General features: G+C 42.3%; 2 protein-coding genes across 5 annotated transcripts; one reads left to right on the top strand and one right to left on the bottom strand.

The window, feature by feature from the left end:
- Window positions 1-1,889: 1,889 nt before the first annotated feature.
- LOC144987050 (uncharacterized) lies at window positions 1,890-10,595 on the bottom strand. Its single transcript, XM_078935930.1, has 6 exons — window positions 10,537-10,595; window positions 10,385-10,459; window positions 7,588-7,611; window positions 5,040-5,110; window positions 4,800-4,971; window positions 1,890-2,247 (listed from the first exon to the last, which is right to left on the bottom strand). Exons 2-6 carry the CDS (start codon window positions 10,418-10,420, stop codon window positions 2,038-2,040), a joined length of 513 nt encoding a protein of 170 aa, XP_078792056.1. The 5' UTR covers window positions 10,421-10,459; window positions 10,537-10,595; the 3' UTR covers window positions 1,890-2,037.
- On the top strand, window positions 4,848-22,767 carry si:ch211-63p21.2 (FH1/FH2 domain-containing protein 3). Of its 4 annotated transcripts, none has more exons than XM_020711744.2 (11): window positions 4,848-4,986; window positions 8,551-8,614; window positions 10,505-10,667; window positions 18,053-18,187; window positions 18,277-18,459; window positions 18,626-18,745; window positions 18,821-18,982; window positions 20,544-20,788; window positions 20,865-21,087; window positions 21,174-21,282; window positions 21,371-22,767. In XM_020711744.2, exons 3-11 carry the CDS (start codon window positions 10,539-10,541, stop codon window positions 21,397-21,399), a joined length of 1,335 nt encoding a protein of 444 aa, XP_020567403.1. In that variant the 5' UTR covers window positions 4,848-4,986; window positions 8,551-8,614; window positions 10,505-10,538; the 3' UTR covers window positions 21,400-22,767. The 4 variants fall into 4 exon arrangements, with proteins under 4 accessions (XP_020567403.1, XP_020567402.1, XP_078792049.1 ...); XM_020711743.2 differs by having other exon boundaries at window positions 10,440-10,667; XM_078935923.1 differs by lacking the exons at window positions 4,848-4,986; window positions 8,551-8,614 and having other exon boundaries at window positions 10,278-10,667.
- Window positions 22,768-22,821: the final 54 nt, after the last annotated feature.

Genomic DNA, 22,821 nt, shown 5'->3' with positions numbered 1-22,821 from the left:
ACTTTTTCCGATTCATCTGAAACCGACGTTGATTTGTTCCTCATCTCCAGGCGACCCAAACATAAAATGGTTGCTATGGAGATAAAATCAATACAAAAGCTGCCATTTTGAAAAGACTGGATTTTCTATCAACTTAGACATGTAGCTTTTATCAATATGATACTCTCAAACAATGTGTTTTTTTGAGTCAGTTGATGATGCTGATTCCAATGCTAGCACTTTTGGCCATTTTAGCAACATCTTCAAATTTTCAACAGTTCAGCCATTTTTTCAACAATTTCAGCTTTCATGCTTAACTCCTACAAATTTTGACCTATTTTAGCCATTCTACTATTACAATGTTCAACTTTTTTAGCTTATTCCTGCTATGACTTTTTTCTCAAATCTTTGAACTTTTAAATATATTCGAGGATTTTTGCTTCATTAAAATACATGGGAAATCTTATAGCTTAACTTCTTATACAGTTTTTTACCCACTTTGACCATTCTACGTTTAAAATGTTGAGCTCTTCCAGCTCTGTTCAGCCATTTCTTTAGCATATTCAGCTTTCATTCAGCAATACAGCATTCAACCCTGCATTTTCTTCTGGAAATGCAGCCCCTTCTAGTTTCAAATGTGATGCTGCTGCAGGTCTCAAGCCACATTCACAGAGGGAATGTGACGTGCGTTCAAGACGAGCAGGGAGGAGTTTCCTCCTCTTTTTCTACTGTTTACTAGCGCATGTCCACCACCTACTGTTGGGAGAGGCTTGGGGCGAAATTTCAAAGCGGTAAAATTCTTGTGATTCTTGCTCCAGGCTCTTTCTTTTACAGGTCCATTTGGATAAATGAAAGACTTGGTGTCATAGAATTCCAGCCGGTCCCAAACCGCAATTAATAATTTCTCCATGAACAATTTTTAAAATGGTTGAAATACAAGAAACCTCATCCATACGTCACTGTCTAATCTGAGTCCCTGATTGGACAAAGTTGACCCTGGTTTACCTTTCAATGCGCGTTCAATGGCCGCGCTCTGTAGGTAGAGCCCAAAAACTAGCTTAAAAACGTGAGTAGCTACATGAGAACGCGAGTGCTTTGAACGTAGAAGCCCGAAATGCGCGTTTACGCTCGTTTACAAAGATTTCTCATTGAAAGTAGCCGCATGAACGCCCGTTGTTTAGGGCAGTGTGAACATAGCTTCAGAGTAGTTGGACAGGGACGTACGTGGTCACCATGGTTACCATGATAGGTAAAACTTCACAGCTGCAAGGCTTCTGATTGGATGAGGGGCGTCCTGAGTTTGCCAGAGCGATGGATCTTGTAGGACTGTCTTGAGGTTCAATTTCTACACATCCATCAAATGAAAGAGACTTGTTAAAATCCTCTATTCTGTTTGTTCTTGTGGTCTTTCAGAAGCTATTTGACATGATCCCTTATACCCCAGAGATCTCCATGAGCACTGGAGACAGGGGCCACTGCTGGGGTCTCTTTGATCACAGGAGCTTCATCACATGACTGGTAGTCGGGCTCATTCCTTAGATGCAGATGATGAGGTCCTCCTTGCTGCAGGGTTGCAGCTTTAGGTTGGATCATTTAGTGGATGAAGTGGGACGTTTCTCCGTCTGGACGTTTTTTATCCATGCTCTGTTGGGAATAAACTGTTACCTTCTGGGATCTGAACCTTTTACTCTTTTTTTTGGTTCAAACTTAAAAACACATTTTGGGTTGTAAAGTGAAAATCTTTTGCCCGTTGATTCCCTTGAGGTTCTTTAGACTAGGAAGCAAAGCACAGATGTGTTTTTAGCCTGGAGACCTCAGGTGAGACAGGAGTTCCTCCTGCTGATGCTGAGAACAGCTGGAAATGTCTGAGAAAGTGCGGTGTGGAGAACTTTAAACCCAAACTGTGTTTGACATCTTTCCTAAAAAGCAATATTAGTTACTAATTTTAACCAAATCCTTTGTAATGCTGTTGTTTTCCCTTTAAGGCTAAAGAGGCGCATCTGGTTCTCCGTCCAGGTTCCACAGCAGCGTCTGAGACGAGACGACCGGAGCGTGGGGTCACGCCCTGGCCCACGGCAGGAGGAAGGACACGATGACGATGAGGACGGAGAGGGACAGCGGCAGCAGGAGGAGGAGGATGAGGGGAGCAGAGAGGGCTGGCGGCCACAGACGCTTCAGTTTGGAGCTTCGACTTTCTTCCTCGCGATTCTTCTGACCGTCAACATTCGGGTGGCTGATGACCAGTGGCCTGACCTGTGACACGCTCTCCTGAAAGACAGATGAGGAGTCAGTTACAGGTCTATTTTATAGGTCCACAACCTCCGGGCCGTGGGCCGGCACCGGTCCGACGGTCACTTGGTACCGGTAAACTCCTTTATGTTGTCAGATGTTTCCACAATTCTGGTATTAAACGTTCAGCTCCTGGTTCTTAGTTATTATTTTTCATTGTTTCATTTTTCTTTCAACATTTTTTTCATTCATATTTTTTTAAATACTACTCTCATTGAAAAGGAAAGGGAACATTTGAGGTTTTTCACGACTTTGTTCTCTTAAGAACTTGAGCAAAGATATACACTTTCAGTAATTCCACAGACATCAGGCTCTTTCTGCTAAATTCAGTTTTTCCATCATTTGAACTTCAGATCAGTGCAGATCAATGATAAGGAACATTTATTTTATTTTTTTGTGATTTGTTGTGAAATCTTTAGCTTTGAATCTCTCTAAAATGATCCTCTGCCTGTCATGACTTTGCAGTTTTCCTCTGCTGCCCTCTTCTGTCTGTTCTTTCCTGCTGCAGTTCTGGATGTTCTCCGGTTTCGCGCAGGTGCTTTGGATCCTGATGCACCTGCAACCCATCACCTCACCATGACACTACCACCACAACCTGCGTGTCTGAAGCATAAACTGCTTTGAATCTCTCTAAAATGATCCTCTGCCTGTCATGACTTTGCAGTTTTCCTCTGCTGCCCTCTTCTGTCTGTTCTTTCCTGCTGCAGTTCTGGATGTTCTCCGGTTTCGCGCAGGTGCTTTGGATCCTGATGCACCTGCAACCCATCACCTAACCATGACACTACCACCACAACCTGCGTGTCTGAAGCATAAACTGCTGCTTTTAAAGCTCTGACCCAGTTCAGGCTTTGACTTGCTGCCAAACCTGTTCTTTCGGGGATCTTTCCAATCTTCAGCATCCTTCTGCCTCATCTGAACGACCATGAGCCGTTTTCCAACCGTGACGCTGCAGTTTGACTTGCTGCTTTTGCACTATTATCAGGTTTTTACATCAGTCTCTTAAAAAAGTTCACTTCTGTCAGGCTTATGGAGCAGATGGACAGTTTGATTATGACCAGATTGATCTCTTCAACAGAGTCCTCACAGCTGTGATTGTTATGGTACTCTCTGTCTAAACTACATGTCTGAGGGAGGGCACCACGGCGATCCAACCAGGTTCTGCTCCTTCTATTGAGACTAGAAAACACTTTGATGGCTGCAAGCATCTCATAAATATTTGTTTATTTGGACGTAATTAGAAATACCACACTTTTTAATTAGGAATTGTTACTTTAGTAACTGATTTGCATGAGGTTAAAGAAAAGTTATTAATTTAATGCAATGATACTTTGAGGCACTTTGATTATCTAAAATATAAATCCTTATAATCTTTTAATTATAAAAGAATTTTTAAAAATCCAAGTCTTTTTTTTTTTCAAATAAAAGCTCAACTTTTGAAAAAGTTGCTTTGGAAAACTGTTTTTCTGACCAAAGAAAAATTGGTTTTGTAAAGAAATTTGTAAAAATGAATAACTATGTAATAAAATGCATGCATTTTTTTGAAACACTTTTGTTTTGTTTTTTATTATAATAAACGCATTTGTTAGCCTGCTAATATTTACTGTAAAAGTTTGGTCGACAGTTTCCCTTTTTGGATTAATTGGACTAATATTGTAAAATATAATCTGTGACTAACTACTGACTATGACCAGAAAAGTCCTACATATCTAGTCTCCCTGTGATGTTACTGTTTGGCACAAATCTGCAAAAATTACAAAGTTGACATTTATTGAGGTTTAGGGGATCAATGGCTACACTATCCTTTTACAACAGTTATTCAAACTGACTTGAATTTTTAAAAAGTGAAAATAAACAAGTGAGAGGAAAGAAGCGGTTTGACAGGAAGCAGCAAAAACTGAGCCTCAACACTTCAAAGAAGACATAGTGTCCTACAGTGTTTGAAAAAGTAAAGATAGAATAGACCTGCACAAAAAAAAAAATCGCAATTTTACGTTATTAGCGTGCAATACTGGTATCACAAAAAACAATCTCATGGCACTTTCAAGTATTTAACTAATGAAAATAGAGCATTTAACTCATTTGACAATAGATAGACCCCTTCATGTCACTGACCAATCAATGGAGCCCTTTTATGTTAAATGCTAGCCTCCTCTGCAGACGAGGGTCATTTGAAGTTTAATAATATGTTGACTTTTATTTAAAAATACCTGTTGCTGTGAAATTAAAATAATATATTAGTTGTTTGTGTATTGCTATTTGTTCATGTATCACGAATAATATTGTCATTGCAATATTGATCACTAATGTCGCACATCATAAGTTTTCCTCACATTGTGCAGCCCTAAGGTAGACATAAAAAACCCAAATGTATGAGTCTGAATCTGCTGAATATCTGGGATGCGATAATGAAAAAATACTGGTCAGTAATTGTTGGTGAATCACGTGAAGCTTCAGACAACAAACAGCAACAAAGTTATTTTTCAGTACAAATGATTTTAATAAGATTATTTTTATTTTATTGTTGTTTTTACCTCCAGGATGGTCCTGCTGTGAGATCGGTCAGGACTAAGGCGCAGGTTCCAGCGGTGCGACTTGTGGCTCCGCCCACCATCATCTTCGCTCTCTGTGGTGTCTTGTCTCGCCACCTGGGGGCGCTTCCGTCTCCTTGAGCTGATACGTTGGAGAGTTCCAGGCTCCTGCAGCCTGAACCAACCAGTGGTGAGGACAGATGTTCAAACACAGCAGCCTCCCTGAGCAGCTGTGCAGCTCACCTGCAGTCAGTGTCCTCGATGTCTGCGTCTGCATCACTGTCCCTCTGAGGCTCCGACAGCACGCCGTCCTCCTGGCGCATGAGAAACACACACACGTGAAACACACACACACACACTCAGAAACCACACACCCGTATATGAAACACACACACATGAAAAACAAAAATACCCATGAGAAGCACACATATATGTTTTAATTTCATGCGTCTGAAAAACACACACATTTACATGTAAAACACAAACCCAAACATGAAACACACAAGAGTGAAAAACAAAATACACATGTGAAACACACACAAGTGAAAAACAAAAATACAAATGTGAAACACACACAAGTGTAAAACAAAAATACACACGTGAAACACACACAAGTGAAAAACAAAATACACAAGTGAAACACACAAGAGTGAAAAACAACATACACATGTGAAATAGGGTTGGGCGATGTCCCTTAAATTGGCAATTGACGATGTTTTCTACCATCGGGATGGACGATGATATCGTCGTGTGGGGGGGGGGGGGGGGGGGGGCTATTTTTAATTTTTCGGTCTCATATAATTGCTATTCGTTATTTTACTTTATTACTTTATTTATTTTATTTCCCAACTAATGACTCATCCGCGACAATCCAGTATAAACTGAGGAAAGTGATCAAAAAAAAAAGTAACAAACAAAATAGAAAGGAAGTAGTCCGCTCCCGCACTTAACTAGTTAAGTGGACCGGCGGAGCGCGGACTTACAGCTTTGTGTTTGAGGGGAAAGGGGGGGGGGGGGGGGGGCTTTGTTGCATGAGTGGTATGTGTGGGAGATTTAGGACTGCGATCCGTCCCGCAGCTCTAGTGGAACGAGCTACCGAACTCAGAAAGGGGTCTAAAAGTGTGTGTCTGATCAGACAGCTCGGATCGTCAACACACACACAGCGGCTTTGGGGCGGTGTGTGAGCTTCAAAGCAGAAATGTCGCTCAGTCCTTAGAAACCGTTCAAACAATCACGTGGATTTGTGTTTCCAGTCATGTCCCGACTAAATAAAGGCTGATGTTGTTCCCACATGTTTACGTGCAGCCAGGATGCAGATTGCAGCACCACCCAAAGCTAATGTTGGTAGCCCGTGTTAGCATACTGCTAATCCTAGCTTCTTTCCGGCTCCGCTCTTCAACAGACACAAAACACTGACCACACGGATTAAAATTAAAATGATGAGCGAACAGGCGCTTCATAATAATTGTGACATTAATAAGAGCACATTTAGAAGATCATCTCATATATTATCGAGCTGACATATCTATGTATGTAGCCGCTCGGCGGAACTGATATCCTCTTCCGGTTTTTCAAACCCTACTGCGCATGTGGGAATGATTTATTCCGGCCGAAAGTGTGCCCCATGTGAACGTTTGTTATATTCTGAAAACATTTTTCTAGGCCCATGTACACAGTTGAATTCTAATCCGACCATTGATCCGATAAAGATATTTTGCACATGTAACCGCAGCTTATGGTGTCTACTCGCAGAGTGGCGGGGGCGTGGCATCACGATGGTATCGTCCATCGGCACAACCCTAATGTGAAACACACAAGAGTGAAAAACAAAATACACACGTGAATCACACACAAGTGGAAAGCAAAATACACATGTGAAAAACACATGAGTGAAAAACAAAATACACACGTAAAAAACACACACAAGTGAAAAACAAAATACACATGTGAAACACACACAAGAGTGAAAAACAAAATACACATGTGAAACACACACAAGGGAAAAACAAATTACACATGTGAAACACACACAAGTGAAAAACAAAATACACACGTGAAACAGACAAAGTGAAAAACAAAATACACACGTGAAACACAAACAAGTGAAAAACAAAATACATACATGAATCACACACAAGTGGAAAGCAAAATACACATGTGAAAAACACATGAGTGAAAAACAAAATACACATGTGAAAAACACACAAGAGTGAAAAAGAAAATACACACGTGAAACACACACAAGTGAAAAAGAAAATACACACGTGAAACACACACAAGTGAAAAACAAAATACACACGTGAAACACACACAAGTGAAAAAGAAAATACACACGTGAAACACACACAAGTGAAAAACAAAATATACACGTGAAACAGACAAAGTGAAAAACAAAATACACACGTGAAACACAAACAAGTGAAAAACAAAATACACATGTAAAACACACACAAGAGTGAAAAAAAATAAAGATTAGAAGCACACATGAAAAACAAAAATACATGCATGAAACACACACACTCATGAAAAAACACACATTTGAAAAACAGGCCTAGACACACAAAGCACACACAAAAAACACACATATATGAGAAACACAAACTAACTCATGAAACACACACATGAAAAACAAACATACACGAGGAAAAAACGAACATGAGAAACACACACGTTAAAAACAGAGACACACATGAGAAACACACGTATGATAAACAAACACACACGCACACACAAAAAACACACATACATTGAAAACAGGCACACATGAAAAACACACACAAAACAAACGCACATGAACAACACAGATGCATGAAAGCTAAAAAAACATATGAAAAACAAACTCATTTAACAAACATCCATGGAAAACACAAACCCAAACATGAAACACAAACACACAAAACACAGACAGATAAAAAAACAAACACATGTAAATTCAGAAAACACACACAATAAAGAGAAACACAAAGAAACCCACACAGACGAATGTATGTCTCAGTATAACTAAACTCCAGAGCCACAGTGAGTCATCTGTGAGCTCTAATTCATGGCGTTGCTCTGTGTGGGAGTTTGATGTCACTCTTGTTTAAGTGTTACTGATGTGGCTTTGTTTGATTCAACTCTGTTTCTGTACTGCAGCCTGGCTTCATGAACAAGACTCGGGCAGCCGTGGTGTAGGGCGGTCGACCTTCAATAGCGAATAGTGGCTCGATTCCCACCATGCCCGCCCATGTGCCGACGTGTCCTTAGGCAAGACACTGAACCCCACCTTGCCTCTGGTGGAAGGTTGGCGCCAGTGTTCGAAAAGCGCTTTATAACTATACGCCGTTACCAATTCTCAGTATAGTGGCTTTTAACTGGCCAGGAGTCTGCTGAAAAAACTGTGAGTTGTACAGAAAAGGACAAACATATTTCTCCAAATTAAGTAGGGATGGGTACCGAGCCCCGGTATTGAACGAGCCCCGGGGCAACATTCTTCAAGACCACAGTATCGTTAAGATCTGACCTCCACGGTTCTGCTATCGGTACTGGGGAAGTCGCATTTTTTAGTGTCCCACAAGACATAAACATTATGATGATCTTAATTTCACTATTCTCGATGAAGAGGAGAGGTCTGTCTGGCTATTTGTGTGCACGGGGGGCGGGGCTGTTGTTCAGACAGCACGCGGCGCGCGCGTAAAATTAATTAAATCCAGAGCGCCCCGACTATCGTGTCAACCAGCTGCTATGATGACCGTATTTTGTGCTCTCTGTGTAGAACACACTGGAGGGGCGCAGGAAAAAACGACTCGCTGCTGCAGAGGATGTGAGCAGGTGAACAGGTGAGAAGCAGGTAGAGAAGCGGGGGAGGGGCTTAAGGCCCGTACACACCGGGACGAATATTCGCCAGGCGTTATTCGCCAGCGTTTTTCGCCACGTTTTTTCTGTTCACACCCAGGCGATTTTCGCTGACGGTGAGCCGAGCGAACATGCAATTTCATTCCCTGACATTAGATGGCGCTTAATGTAAACAGAAATACTCCTGTACACAAGGTGGCGCTGCGCAACTTTACGCTTCTTAAAGTCGCTTTTCACTCAGAAGAAGAGAGCAAGTATTTACGGGCTTGTCAGAATAATACAAAGAAAACATGAATATTTCAAGCACCAGTTGCTCCAACTTGTGCTTGCTTCAGGGATATTTTAGAATGTCTGTCATTATTTCTTCGCGGCTGTGTAGATGCAACTCGGCGTCTATCTTCTTCGCTGGTATGTGTGCTCAGCAAGGCAGTTTTGTGTTTGAGCGCCCCCAAGTTGTGTTTTACTGTAACTTCAGAAGCTCCAGACACGTGTGCAAAAGCGCCATTCTCATTGGTCGAATAGATTTCGACGCGAGGCGTCGGAAAAAAAAAAAAACGAACCCGAGGCGTTTTTTTTTTTTTGACGCTTTGACGCATGGCGTTTTTTCGCGTCGGTGTGCACAATTTCATTGGGGCCCTTTGTTTAGTCACGAGGCGTTTTCGCCGACGAAATTCGTCCCGGTGTGAACGGGCCTTTAGGCTTCAAACGGAGAGATGCAAACACGGGCGTCAATTTTAGACGCAGCTTTCACTGCAGGAGTTGAAGCAGAGACTCTCTCTGGGATGATCTTATGAACTCAAAGATTTATTTTATTTGTTTTATATTTACACCATGACAGCAATATGTCAAAACATTGCTGTTTATTTTTCTTTAAATTACTTCTTTTTTCATGTATTTTACTTTTCAAGTTGGAAAAATGTATAAAGTAAAATGTTTTGTTAAAAAGACCTTGTTGCATAATGAGGAAATAAAACACTTTATGTTCTTAATTTGTTATTTATTTGTTTATTTATTTTTCGTCCTCAAAAAGTATGGATAAGAGTATTGTTAAAATCGATAAGCAGTATCAATACGAGTAGTAGTACCGTTAAAACCTTAAGGATACCCATCCCTAAAATTAAGCGTGCTGTTGTCTTTAAGAAAAATATAAACATGAAATCCGTCACTGTGGTGTCTGTCATACATCACAGATATTTAGTATTAAACTGCAATTTCTTTGTTGTTATTGACTATGTACCTATTAACAACATTCTCCGTCATTCCCGGGTGACATTTCATGCAAAGCTACGGTAAGTGAATAGCTTCAGTCTAACCTTATTGAAATCTCCAAATCTCTTCAAGCCCAAGCATTTTTGTGGACAAAGACGACAAGTGGCTCTGTGAAACGCCACAGCTTTCAAAATGCTTCTAAATCTGGTCTTAAACACAGAAAGTAAACTCCTGAAGGTGTTTGAGTGCATTCAAAATAAAGCTCCCTGCAAATGTGCGGGATCTCCTCTCAATGATTTCCAACATGGACAAGCAGCACTGCTGTCCCCCTGCTCAGAACTGAGCTCAAACTCCACGAGTCAGACACAAACCTCTGACTCATTTTTGTCTGAAAGTCCGTAATCTGAGCAACGCAGATGATGACATTATCCTTTTTTTATTAGAAATACTATCTCAGCTGTGATGACTTCTTTATTTTGAGCTCATGAAAGGTCACCCGTCTGTTGCTCGGTGCGCATGAACGCTGCAATAAATCCCATTTTTACCTCTGTGCCGTATCCCTCTGAGTACCTGGTCACCATGACTCGGTTCTTCCCACAGTGCCGGCACAGCAGCGTGTCCTGGGGGCAGACAGACAGTGATCTTCATTCCATCGTCATTCACAGACGGAGATCTGAAGCAGGAAAGCTGAGCTCACCCATGTGGGCGTGTGCGCTTCAGAATGAAGTGTACAGGGACCGGCCTGGCACAGACACACTGCCTCCTCACAGCTCGCACCCACCTATGACAGGAAAGCACAACAGCCGACTTTGTCAAGCTGCTTTTGAGGTGAGTCAGCAGCAGAGGAAAGAGCTCACTCCTATTTTAATGGAAATAGATGGATTAAAGTGCATGAATTGTCTTGAAAGGTCCCACTCCGATACTCTTTTCATCTATTGTTCCCAGTGGTCTTTTAATTACGATTATGCCATTTTTAGCCATTTTTCGTTTTCTAGAACCTTACATCGTATTTGCCATCATCCCTTTGTTTACACTTTCAGTCCCTCAAACCCCTAAACATAACAATAGAGGTCCAACAAAAACGCCCAGTGAACAATACAGTCAGCATTATTTCATCTGCTCCTGATTCACAGTGATTTGAATAAAGAAACACTGAAAAATTGTAATTTTTCACTTAATTTTCTTTCTACATGTCATCAGAAAAATAACACAAGAACATGTTAAAAACACCAAAAACACAATTTTCATTGGAGTGAGTGTTTTAAAAAAAGCTGGAAGGAAGAAGAAAGTTAAAAAGGAGACAATGGGTAAGTAGACGTCATTCTGAAAGTCTCCTGCTTTTGGATCGGGGTTGATTCCCGCTAAAGTAGCCTCACCTCATCGTCGTGGTCGGACGTCTGGGAGGTGCAGGGGCCGTGGGAACCGGACTCCCCCCGCAGCATGACCTCTGCCCACGCGGGCTCACGCTGACCTGCGAGGACAGAAGCAGGAGCTGTCAGTCATCCGTCGCGCGTGCATCCCTCTTCTGTGATCTCCCTGGGTTTCCTCATCAAATGGGGATTTTCTGGATCACGTGACTCTTTGATCGTTTATTGACGCGTTTTTTGCTCCAGAGTTTGAATGCCAGAGACAATGTGAAAGAGGAAAAAAGGCTGCGGGGATGATTCACGCAGCCTCAACGCATCGTAACCACCGCACGCCCGTTACGTAACACTGACGACTGTCAAAGATACGCAACAATTTTTATCAAAGCGGAAAAACGGTTTGCAGATTCCCCCCGGGATTGATGTTTGATGGTTTATTTCTTCCAAAAAATTGTTATCAGTCAAACATGGATGAGAGCCGGGAGGAGGATATTAGCAGCCGACCTGCGGAGCATCCCGTCCCGGCAGCGGAGCGCGGATCTACGTGAGCGGAGCTCGCGGAGCTCGCGCTGCGCGCGAATCTTTGACATCCTCCGCGTGACGTCAGCCTGCATGACGTCAGGAGGTCAAGGCGCGCGCTCACTCTGCCTGCGCATCACAGCAAGAAGGGCGCTCGGGAGGCAGGAAGCGGGATTCCCACCTGGATTTTCAAAGTAAAAGCACATCAAGGAGGCTTTTATTGTAGACTTTTTTTTTTTTTTACAGTCTATGGCTTTTATGTGGAAAAGTGTTCTTCTTTTCTATTTCCGTTGAATTGAAACAAATATCTAAAGTCCTTTTACAAACAATGCTCCAAAGTGTAAAAGTATTTGCTTTTCTTCTACGGTATTAACGATTCATTTGATTCAATTCATATCATATTTTGTTGTTGCTGATACAACTTAGTTTCATTTTAAACGATCTGATTTGATCCAATTCATCCATCAATCCATCTTTCCCCTCTCATTCGGGTCGTAGGGGCAGCAGTCATGAGTAAAGATACTCAGACTGCCCTCTCCCCGGCCACTTCCTCCAGCTCCTCTGGGGGGACCCCCTAGGTGTTTCCAGGCCAGCCAAGAGACCCAAGGCTCATGACCATTGGTGAGTATTGGAACGAAGATAGACCGGTAAATTGAGAGCTTTGCTTTCTGGTTCAGTTCTCTCTTCACTACAACGGACCGGCACAGCAACTACATACCGGCGGACGCCAAACCAATACGCCTGTCTACCTCACGCTCCGATCTGTCCTCACTCGTAAACAAGATCCCAAGAAACCTAAGCTTCTCCACCTGGGCTTGGAGCACTACACCAACCCAGAGAGGGCAAACTATCCGATTCACTGACCAAAAATCGATTCAGGACATTTTCATCCAAAACCTCAACCAGTGTGACTCAGAGATAAATACCTGGGTACTGAACAGTGCAGATGATGTTTTCCAGATTCTTTCTATTTCTAACAAGATAACCAAGTGTAAATTAAATATGTACAAACAAATATATAAACAAGAATTAATGTCAAATCCATTCACGTGTTAGTTACAGTTCAGCCCACTGTTCTTTTTCCACATCAAAATAATCCAAATGGAACATTTTTAAAAGATTAAATATTATGTGCTGAATGCATGACGAAAAAGGTGAGTTTTGAGGTGTTTGGAAAACTGAGAGACTGAGTCCATATTTTGTGGATCAAAGGAGAGGGAGTTCCAGAGTTTGCGAGGCAGAGCTGCTGAATGCTCTACCCCCCATGGTAATGAGACGCGGTCGTGGAACAGCAAGTTTAAGGGAGGAAGAGGACCTGAGGGAGCAAGTGGGAGTAGTAACAGTCAGGATCTCTGAAAGATACGGAGGGGCGAGGTTGTGGAGGGCTTTGAAGGTTAAGATGAGGCTTTAGTAAGTGATCCGGTGAGGTACTGGTAACCAATGAAGCTGCTGCAAGACGGGTGTAATATGGTGAATGGAGGGGGTTTGGGTTTTTGTTCGAGCAGCTGAGTTTTGAACCAGTTGAAGCTTATGGAGGGTTTTTTGAGGAAGTCCAGAAAGAAGGGAGTTACAGTAATCTATGCGGGAGGTAAAGAGACTATGGACTAGGACAGTTGTGGAGTGAGAAGTGAGAGAGGGACAGAGACTCTGAATTTTAGGCAGATGGAAGTAAGCGGAGCGGGTGATGTTATTGATGTGGGCAGTGAATGAGAGAGTGCTGTCAAGGATGACACCCAGACTCTAAACCTGAGGGGAGGGAAATATGGAGGAGTTTTCGAAGGAGAGAGAGAGAATTTACAGAGTTTGCTAAGAATGGGTTTAGTGCCAACAACGAGAAGTTCAGTCTTATTGCAATTTAATCTAAGGAAATTTGCGATGTACCAAGATTTGACTTCAAAAGAGGAGAGGGAAGAAGGTGGAAAAGTGGAGCCAGGTTTGGAGGAGACGTAGAGCTGTGTGTTGTCGGCATAGTAGTGAAAATGCATATTGTGTTTGTGAAAAATGTAGATAAGGAGGTAGATGATGAAGAGTAGGGGGCCCCAGGACAGAGGAGTTGGGCAGCTACTGTTTTTTAGACACCTTTGTTACATTTTGTCTTTTAACTTTTCATAATTTAAAATATCACAAATGTGTCAAGTTTCCTTTGCTGAGGAGGTTTCTGCAGTTTTGCTGGATTCTGCTTTGTGGGGAAGACCTGGGTTTCCTTGGACCCTAATCGTTCACAATCTCGTTGTCTCAGTCACACAAGAAGAGAATATACTTTTTTTCTAATTTCTATGAAAATAAAGTAAAGGTTATGGCTGAGTATGATTAGTTCTTCAACTTACTCATTTAAAATTTGTATTCCAGTCTCGTGTGAATCTTGGCTCTTGAAGAACCATGTGAAAAGAGAAATACTCTGTTTTATTTGGAAAAGTTCCACCACACTGACCAACACAAGTGGAAAATCCCAATGTCTTTTCCTTTCTTTTCTGTAAGTCTGTGGAGCTCCACATCATTTCCAAACACCAGGACTGTGCTGAACGTCTTCAGTTGTTGGTGTTGGAGAAGCCAGATTGAAACAGAAAAGCCGTCTCTGGAGGTTGCAGAGGTGTCACGTTCACCTCCTGCAATCCAATGGCAGTTTAGTGTCTGTTTTACCGGAGACACAGAGAGTTTCTGTTGATAAATAAATCATTTCTAACATTGGCAAAAACGTTCTTTTTGGCTAGAGGAGCCTGGCCCCTGCTGCAGAAAGCATTGCCACTGAAGAGAAGATAAAGAGTAATTAGGAGGGGCCTAATGGATGCTCATTAGTGCCTCATGTGGACCGTGCAAATTGCTTCAAAACGCCCAATGCTGTGAGTTTAAAAGACCCCTCAGGACCGACGGTAGATTTCTTAAAATACGTGTTTGACGCTCTAAATTTGTCCTTTCATTCAGCTTTTGATTTAAAATCATTTTTAAATGCACAACATGCTGCTCACTATGAAATAACCTGACCACATAACAAATTACCGCATGACGAAGCTTCTCCTCAGAAATTTCAAAAAGCAGTAACAATAAGTGGTTCTTCGGAGCAGAGATTGCTGACATGTCACCCACAGAGCTGCAGAGGGACATTCGGTCAATCATCCTGAATTACGTGGAAGGAGGAAGAGAGGAGCAGGAGGAGGGAAGTCAGAGATCTTCAGCAGCAGATAGAGAGGTTTGTGTAAACAGCAATGGCAGTACATGAAAGGAGATGCAGCTGGATAAGAAAATGAAGGGAAAGGGTGCAACTCAAATACATTTCTACTGCTCTGGAACGGGACGGACTGGCTGTCCAGAAGGACGGAGGGAGGTAGAAGTTAGAAGAGACCTGCAGAGGCTTTCCCAGAAGGAACTGAGCTCTCCATCTTCACCCTTCATGTGGCAGGTTTCTGGTGCACAGAAATGACAGCAGTAGACGTTTGGACTGGACACTGCTTTGGAGCTACGCAGCAATTACAGGCTGAGGTGCAGAGAGGAGAGCCAGAGGAGGCTGTCAGAGTGTGATTTGGGTTTGTGTGCTATGCGCCTCTGTGGTACACAGGAGCACTCGCATATGTTCGGATGGATTTTCATTGTCCCTGAGGTGGGAGCCGACAGCAGCGACGGGAAACACAGGAAGCAACGGGATTTTCCGTACATGTGGAACAGTCGCTCCGGTTGGACCTGAAAGAGGTCTGATCCTTCGTCGGTGTGAGGAATCAGCACCCATTCTAGCTCAGAAAGGATGCTTTGTACCACTGATTCCTTTTCTTCTGACTCACTGATGACTTTGATGACTTAATGAAGGACTCTGATCTAAGTAAGGACTTGACCTGGGGGTCGGATCAATCCTGGGATTCAGTCATCAAATCGGCAACACAGCTTTGCCTCAATACTTTGGATTTTTCAGATCTGTTTGATGAAGATGACAGTGGGGAAGAAGATACAGCCAGTACAAGTAATGCACCAACAAGCCCACAAGCCCCCAAGGAATATCCTCCACCTCCTCCTCCACCTCCTCCTCCTCCACCACCACCACCTCCCAGTGCCCCTCCCCTGCCTTCAGCACTGACTGAAGGTACGGTCACTAAAAGACGCACCTTGAAGCTCCATTGGAAGGAACTTCCCAACTTGGCTCCTCTTCCCAGGATGACACACTTTGGAATGCAAACAATCTGGGCGGAGCTTGAGCCGGTAAATTTGGACACAAGCCTTCTGGGAATTCTGTTCAAAGCCAAGACCTGCAGCACCGCTTCTAAAGTGGTTTCTGGACGGCAGGTGAGAGTGATCAGGATGGTACATCACGAAACAATCCTTTGTTTTCTATCAAGAGTTTGAATTTTTAAACTGAAATTTGAAATCTTATTCCTTGAAAATTGAATCCAATATTTTATTTTTATTTTTGTGTAAATTAAAAATAAAATAAGTGTATTCAATGCAAGCAGCATTAAATATTCCCGACCACTCTAACCAAATTTTTCTACAACCCCTGGAAGGAGTCAGTTCACTAAAATGTCAGGAAAAAGACAGCTCAACGGGGAGAGCATCTTCATCCAGAGTCTTCATCAGAGTTTGAAGGGGTCTGCAGATCGTTTGGATCTACAACTGCACTAAAATTCCTGTCAAAATGATACTTGTTTCCTCTGGACTAAACCTCCCTATAGGGGCAACTGATGCCCATGCCCTCAACCTGAAATGGTAGTGCTTGCTAAAAAATGTTAGGAGATGCACACTTCATTTAAACATACAGTGGGTCGGATTTGCCAAGCATGTGTGCGTGCAACTCGCGCAAACTTGACAGCATGCCTAAAAACAAGTTGTGCGTGATTTACTAACCGGAGTGGTCCTCTCCTCCATCCTTCCTGCAGATTTGCTCTCTGCAAGCCTTAGCTGCTGCACTCTGGGTCATCTGAGAAAAGCCTTCGGTCTTTCTTGTCCCTCCTCTTCATCACCCTACTTGAAGACATTATTGTCTATGATCAGCGCAGATTCAAGCTTATCAGCCTCAGAGGGCTGCAGCTGCAAAACCTTAGCGCCCTGCCTTTAAGTTCTTTGTCACAGAAAACAGAAAGCACCTGGTGGATAAAAAACATCAGATTAACGTCTATTTCATTTGTTCATTTGCAGGGCCCAGTTCAAGCCTGCATTCTCTCCTCTCTGTTGCATTAATTTGAGTTTTACTTCGTACATTTTCATATATGGAGGTTTGCTCCAGCTGTCTCTTGTGCAAAGAGTCTCAGTAAATCCCTGATGAATCTTAAGAATATGGGACTTGCAATTTTACACAATTCTGAAATCAGGCCCTGCATTGTACATTATTGAAATATGCCATCTGATAGAAGAAATGTGTCAAACATTTTAGTCCTACATGTTTGAAGACCAATTCCATTGACATTTGTGTTTTAGGTGTTTTAACACATTCTTGAAGTATTTTCTGATAATGGAGGACATACGTAACTAAAATTAAGCTTAAAATAGCATTTCTGAGAATTTCTTTAATCAAACCGTTGTGAATGAGGAGCAGATGAAAAAAGAAAATATGCTAGGCAGGCCACAAGTTCCCTGCTTCGCTCCATTCTGATGCATCCACATGTAGAAGACCACATCCATGTACGTCTTTGTTTTCCTCGTCTGAGCTGGTATCTGGTTCAAAACTACATGGCTGGATGGCTCCAATATTCCTCGCCATTTTTTTTTTTATCACTGCTAATGTTAGATTGGGGTTGTGAGGGGCTGTAAGCTAGAGGGAGAGAGTGTTAACAAATGGACGATGGGAAATGGGGGTGGGCTTACTCTGCGCCAACAGTCCTGCCCAAAACTCAGAGGCTCAGCAGAAAAACGACACAAGTTCTTTTTTTTTGGGCAAAAAAACAAACTGCAAAATCATAATTAAAAGACCACTGGGAAAGCTTTCACAATAGATAATCTGAGTGGGACTCCTATTGTTTTCTTTTTTCTTCTTCTGAATATTCCTCTTTATTCATACCATTGCCACAGTTGGTTCTGTGTCTTAAGCAGAATTACTTCACTTTGTTTACACTACTTTAAAGAGCAAGACTTTTTAGTATTGCTTTGTTTGAAATCAGCCCCCAAAGCTTGAGTGCAGAGGAACCTTTGTGGGTCTTGATCCTGCAGAGTTCTTACAGAAACAAAAAAGAACAGAGTTGATTACATTTCTGGTTAATGTTTTTTTTTTTTTCAGAATAAGTCTATTAAGATGCTTCAAATGTTTTTCGATTAAGCATCTTTTTTTAATTTTGTTTTACTTAATAAAGTGCACATGAGGTGTTTTATGTTTGGAATCTGTTTCATGATCCTGTCATCTCTGCGTACAAACAGCCTTCCGTCTCAGTTCTGGGAATGAAGCGCAGCAACATTATAACCATCGCCCTGAGCAGTCTTCCAGCCCCCCGGCTGCTCCCCCCAGCCATCTACGCCATGGACAGCAGCGTGCTGGACAGGGAGGATGTTCAGGTGTGAATCCGATCCCCTCCTTTTCATCCTCTAAGCCTGAAGCATGGATCAATTAGGTTTTAAATTTTCAACCACTTTCCTTACAACAGCGTCTTCGAGCACTGATCCCTACAGAGGACGAACTCGGCCTGATAAAGGAGGCCAAGGCCCAGAACCCTCACGCCCCACTGGCCCAGGCTGAGCTCTGCTTACTGACTCTGGGGGAAATCCCACACCTGAGCACCAGGCTGGAGCTGTGGGCCTTTGCTTTGGACTATGACTCCTTGGAGAAGGTGGGTGAAAACAGCGCAGAAGACCTTGTACCATCTGCAACTGCACCACTGCAGTTTATTGTCACCTCCTGCAGGTCACACGCCCAAAATAGAACAGGAATTTCATGGCTCAGCATTTGTTCATGATTCGCCACTGTGCCCTCTAACAAGTCCTTTCCCACAAAAGGAAATCGCAGAACCTCTCTTCCATCTGAAGTTAGCCATGGAGCAGCTGGCAGCCAGCCAGACCTTCAGATATATTCTCGCCACGGTGCTCACTATCGGGAATTTCCTCAATGGGTGTAAGGTCGGTGATCTTTTTTCAGTGTTGCTGCATGCTCTTTCCACACTTAACATTAACCAGAACATTTTACCACCTCAGGCCCGCGGTTTTGAACTGAGTTACCTGAGCAAGCTGTCTCAGGTGAGGGATACCCACACCCGCCAACCCTTGCTGCATCACGTCTGTTTGCTCCTGCTGCAGCTCCGCCCAGACTCCTCTGACCTCCACTCAGACATTGCTGCTGTGACCAAAGCCGCCAAGGTGCGTGTTCACAGTCCTGTGTCATTTTTAAAACAGATATGCAATCTGTTTTCCTAATGGTAAGATGTTCTCCTGAGCTGCTTGTGAAATGTCTGGGAGTCGGCTAAACCTTTGCCCCTACACCTCTAAGCTGTAACTGATCATAGACAGTTTTATGGGATGCAGTCAGTCACAACACTCCACCAATAATACTTACCCTAACTGGTCCTGAGCCTGTGTGTCTGCCCACCCAGGAGGTGGCAGTGTGGCTTCATCTCATTGATTTATCCACCAATAAATGAAAGACGGAGGCCTTGTGGAACATTTTTACTAAACTAAAAGCATATTTAAAAATTTACACTATGGTTTGTCTTTAGAGCACAATTTTGTCTGCAGTTTGTGTTATGTTGTGGTTTTGTGTAACTAAAATCATATCTTTGGCTAATCTTACCCAGATTTGTGTAGCAGAACAGATTTAGTAAATTTGACCTGGGTCAAACATTTCAACCATTATTTTAATATATGTGTGCTACCAAATGCAACCTCAAGGGGGCACAATCTACTGTTTTTTTCATGTGCTGGTAAATCAGGATAAATTCATGATGAAGGTGTCGGTCCTGGTCTCTTTGGGAGCGACCAGGACCGAAATGATCAGGAATAAATCCATCAGAGGAACAGCTCATGGTAGACGTTTTGGAGATAAATATAGGGAAGCAGACTGAGGTTGTTTGGACACATTGGGGAACAGTATGATGTTGGTAAAAGGATGCTGAGGTTGGTGATACCAAGAAAAAGGCCAAAAGAAGACCAAAGAGAAGGTTCATGGATGAAGAGTAGAAAGAAGTGGTGTTGGTTGCTGCGAGCGAGGAGAATACAGAGGATAGGAACAGGTAGATGATTGATTCACTGTGGAGACCCTCAAAAGGAGCAGCTAAAATGCAGTAGAAGTTATATTTGCCAGCACAGTTATTAGGCATGCTGATTTTTTTTCCCCCTCTATCCATTTATACACATCATTAGTTGCCAATGTGAACTTAAAAGTTAAACATTAAAACTGTATCGCTTCACATGACTTTACACATTTACATTACGCTTTTTGCTTCATGATGCAATGTTAAAGTCTGTCCAGCAGGTGTCACTAAATTTGTGTCAAATGCTTCACAATATTGAACCTTTTCAACACAATTGATTCATGTCGACTCAGTAGCTTAGAAAGCTTTAGTTCCTTAATGGGTACCAAGAAAAGAACGAGAGAAATCACAGCAATCAAATAAAATCAAGCGAGGAAGTTCTCAATCATGTTCAAGCCCAGGACAACGATCATTCAGATTAACCAACCAGACTTTGACTTAGAAGTTCTCAGTTAGAGTCTGTCTCAAATCAACCCTCATCCCTGTTCCATCAGGGAAGACTGTGGTCTTTTCTGTATGTCAATTACGAGCAGACCACATTCCTTGCTGCATCAAAAGCTTTCTACATGGGGGGAAGAGGAAACATGACAAAACATCTGCTTCCACTGATGCTGTTGCTATGGTAACCCAATGGCAACACAAAATAACAAAGTTTAACCTTATCTCCACAGTATGACTACTCTCAGGTCCAGTCCAGCTTTACTCAGCTAGAAACTATGTGCAAAGCATCATGGGAGCAGCTAAAGATACTGGAGAAGGCTGAAGATAGACAGAATGGAGGGAAGATGGACAGAAGTAAAGGTGCAAACGAGGAGGTTTCAGAGAACTCCCTGCGACATAGGCTGCCCAAGATTTTGAAAGACTGTGAAGAAAGGCTGAAGGTCCTGAGAGCCGTCCATCGTCGGGTTATCAACAGGTGTGGTGAACAACAATAGATCCACTTGGGAGAGTTTTCTGAAGGGAACTCACTGTACTACTATTCGTCCATCAAGGTTTCACTCTTTTCTTCTCTTCCTGGGATACTCACACTCCATGGTGAGGGACACCAAAGCAGAGGACTTCTGCAGAAACATCAGCAACTTCTCTCTGGAGTACAGAAATGCACGGCAGGCCATCATCCTACAGAGAGAACGGGAGCAGCAAAGGGCAGTGGCTGGAATCCCCGCCCCAGGCACACCTGTTGGCAGGAGGAAGTGTCAGCAGGAGCCATCACAGGTGCCAAATGCTTTTAAATTCAGATCTTTGGCTAAAATTGGAGGCAGTGGTGGGGATTTTAGTAAAGCTTCTGTTCCCTAATGTAGGACAGTGATGAGCAGTGCAGGTTAGAGAAGGTGCTGAGAACACCGGAACTGAGCTCCAGAGTGGACATCACTGTGCCACAAAGCCGCAGGAGAACAGGCGACATCAAAGGTGTTTTACCTGCCTTTTCACCAGTTATTCCTGTTGTGCATGAAGCATTCCTCTGAGCCTATCAATATCTTTTTTCTTTTTATTTCAGGAGTACGATGTAAGAAAATGACCTGGTGACCCTCCTTAACATGACAAATGTTTCTTTAACCGTTGTCGCTTCTTGATTTGGATCAGACGGAGATTTTCAAGGTTGGAAATGTGTTTGCTTGGTTCAAAGAGGTTTAAAACATGAAGAATTGAACCAAACACTGTCAACAATCAACTTCAAGAACTGCAAAACCCATTCATTTCAGTTCATTTCATGTAAAACTTATTTTAAGGTCTGCACATTTGCTCATGCTCAGGTCTACAGGAATGGAAGATCATTTGAAATGTATGTGTCATGTGGATGACTTTGATGATTAGATAATACAAAAATGAAAGAAAAAAAGGCTGTAACAGAGATGAGTTTTTACAGAAACTTGGGTTTACTGACTCGTGAAGTGACAGCATCACCTGTTGGGGTATTTAAAGTCCAAGTCTAATAATCTTTTGATCTATTGTGAAAGCGTTCTTAGTGTTTTTTTAATTATGACTATGCCTTTACAGCCCCCCCAAAAAGAAAAAAAAATTGTGTTGTTTTTAGGACGTAGTTTCTGCAGAGCAGCAGTACATCAGAAATTCACCTCTGGACAGGCCCCGCCCTTTTTGGATTTGTTATACATCTAAACATGACGGTCATGATTACAAACATCCAGCAACTTGTTGCTTCATGATCCCCCCCTTCTATAATCACCCTCCTACCCCCCCCCCACATCCCTCTCTCTTCTTCCTTCCTTTTCTTTTCCGACCGGTCCAACAAAAAAACTGTAACAATATAGTTAATATGAATAAAGTTTTGATTGGATCTAGTCATCTGCAGGTGGATGTGTCGGAATGGAGCGGAGTAGGACCCAACTGTTGTAGCACACGTCACTGCTACAAGCTTTTCTAACAGCATTCCTTTCTTTGTCTGCTCCTGATTCACTGTGTTTTGACTAAATAAAAATACTCAGAAATGCAATTTTAATCTTAAATTTCTTTATTTATGTCCTCATCAAAAGAAAATTCCACAAGAACATGTTAAAAACACCTAGACAATTTTCAGTGGAGTGGGTCTTTACACCAGTGAGGGCAAAGGTGAATTTACTCAGACTGGATCATATTATCCCACAAGATTCTGCTCTTCAATGGCATTTAAAATAGTTATTTAAGATGTTTTAGTTCTAATCTGATTTGTTTCATAATTTTTACATTACACTCAAAGTTTTAAGCCCCGTGCACTCCTCTCTTTTTTATTCATTCTTCATTTTTTTTCTTTTGTTGTTTTTGTTGTTTTCTTTAGGGATATTCTTATTAAAATACTGCAAACAAGGGAATACAGATTAAAAGAAATTGTATATGGATTTTGGTTTTGACTGCCTAACTTGAATTAATGAATAAATGACTCATTGTGTTTAAACAATACTCAGTACTGTAGTTATTTCGGTCATTATTCATTTTCTCTTCAGACAATCTCAG

The sequence above is a fragment of the Oryzias latipes genome, chromosome 18 (assembly GCF_053564925.1).
Source record: "Oryzias latipes strain Hd-rR chromosome 18, Olatipes_Hd-rR_3.1".
NCBI lineage: Eukaryota > Metazoa > Chordata > Actinopteri > Beloniformes > Adrianichthyidae > Oryzias > Oryzias latipes.
This window is presented reverse-complemented; position numbering and strand designations above follow the sequence as displayed.

Coding starts and splice junctions, on each gene's coding strand:
- LOC144987050 (XM_078935930.1), bottom strand. CDS start 10,420: ATGGTGACCAGGTACTCAGAGGGATACGGCACAGAG. Junction 4,972..5,039: donor ATCGAGGACACTGACTGCAG/GTGAGCTGCACA, acceptor TGGTTGGTTCAG/GCTGCAGGAGCCTGGAACTC. Junction 2,248..4,799: donor ACAGCAGGACCATCCTGGAG/GTAAAAACAACA, acceptor TCTGTCTTTCAG/GAGAGCGTGTCACAGGTCAG.
- si:ch211-63p21.2 (XM_011487674.4), top strand. CDS start 15,515: ATGAAGGACTCTGATCTAAGTAAGGACTTGACCTGGGGGTCGGATCAA. Junction 18,188..18,276: donor TGGACAGGGAGGATGTTCAG/GTGTGAATCCGA, acceptor TCCTTACAACAG/CGTCTTCGAGCACTGATCCC. Junction 21,088..21,173: donor GTCAGCAGGAGCCATCACAG/GTGCCAAATGCT, acceptor TCCCTAATGTAG/GACAGTGATGAGCAGTGCAG.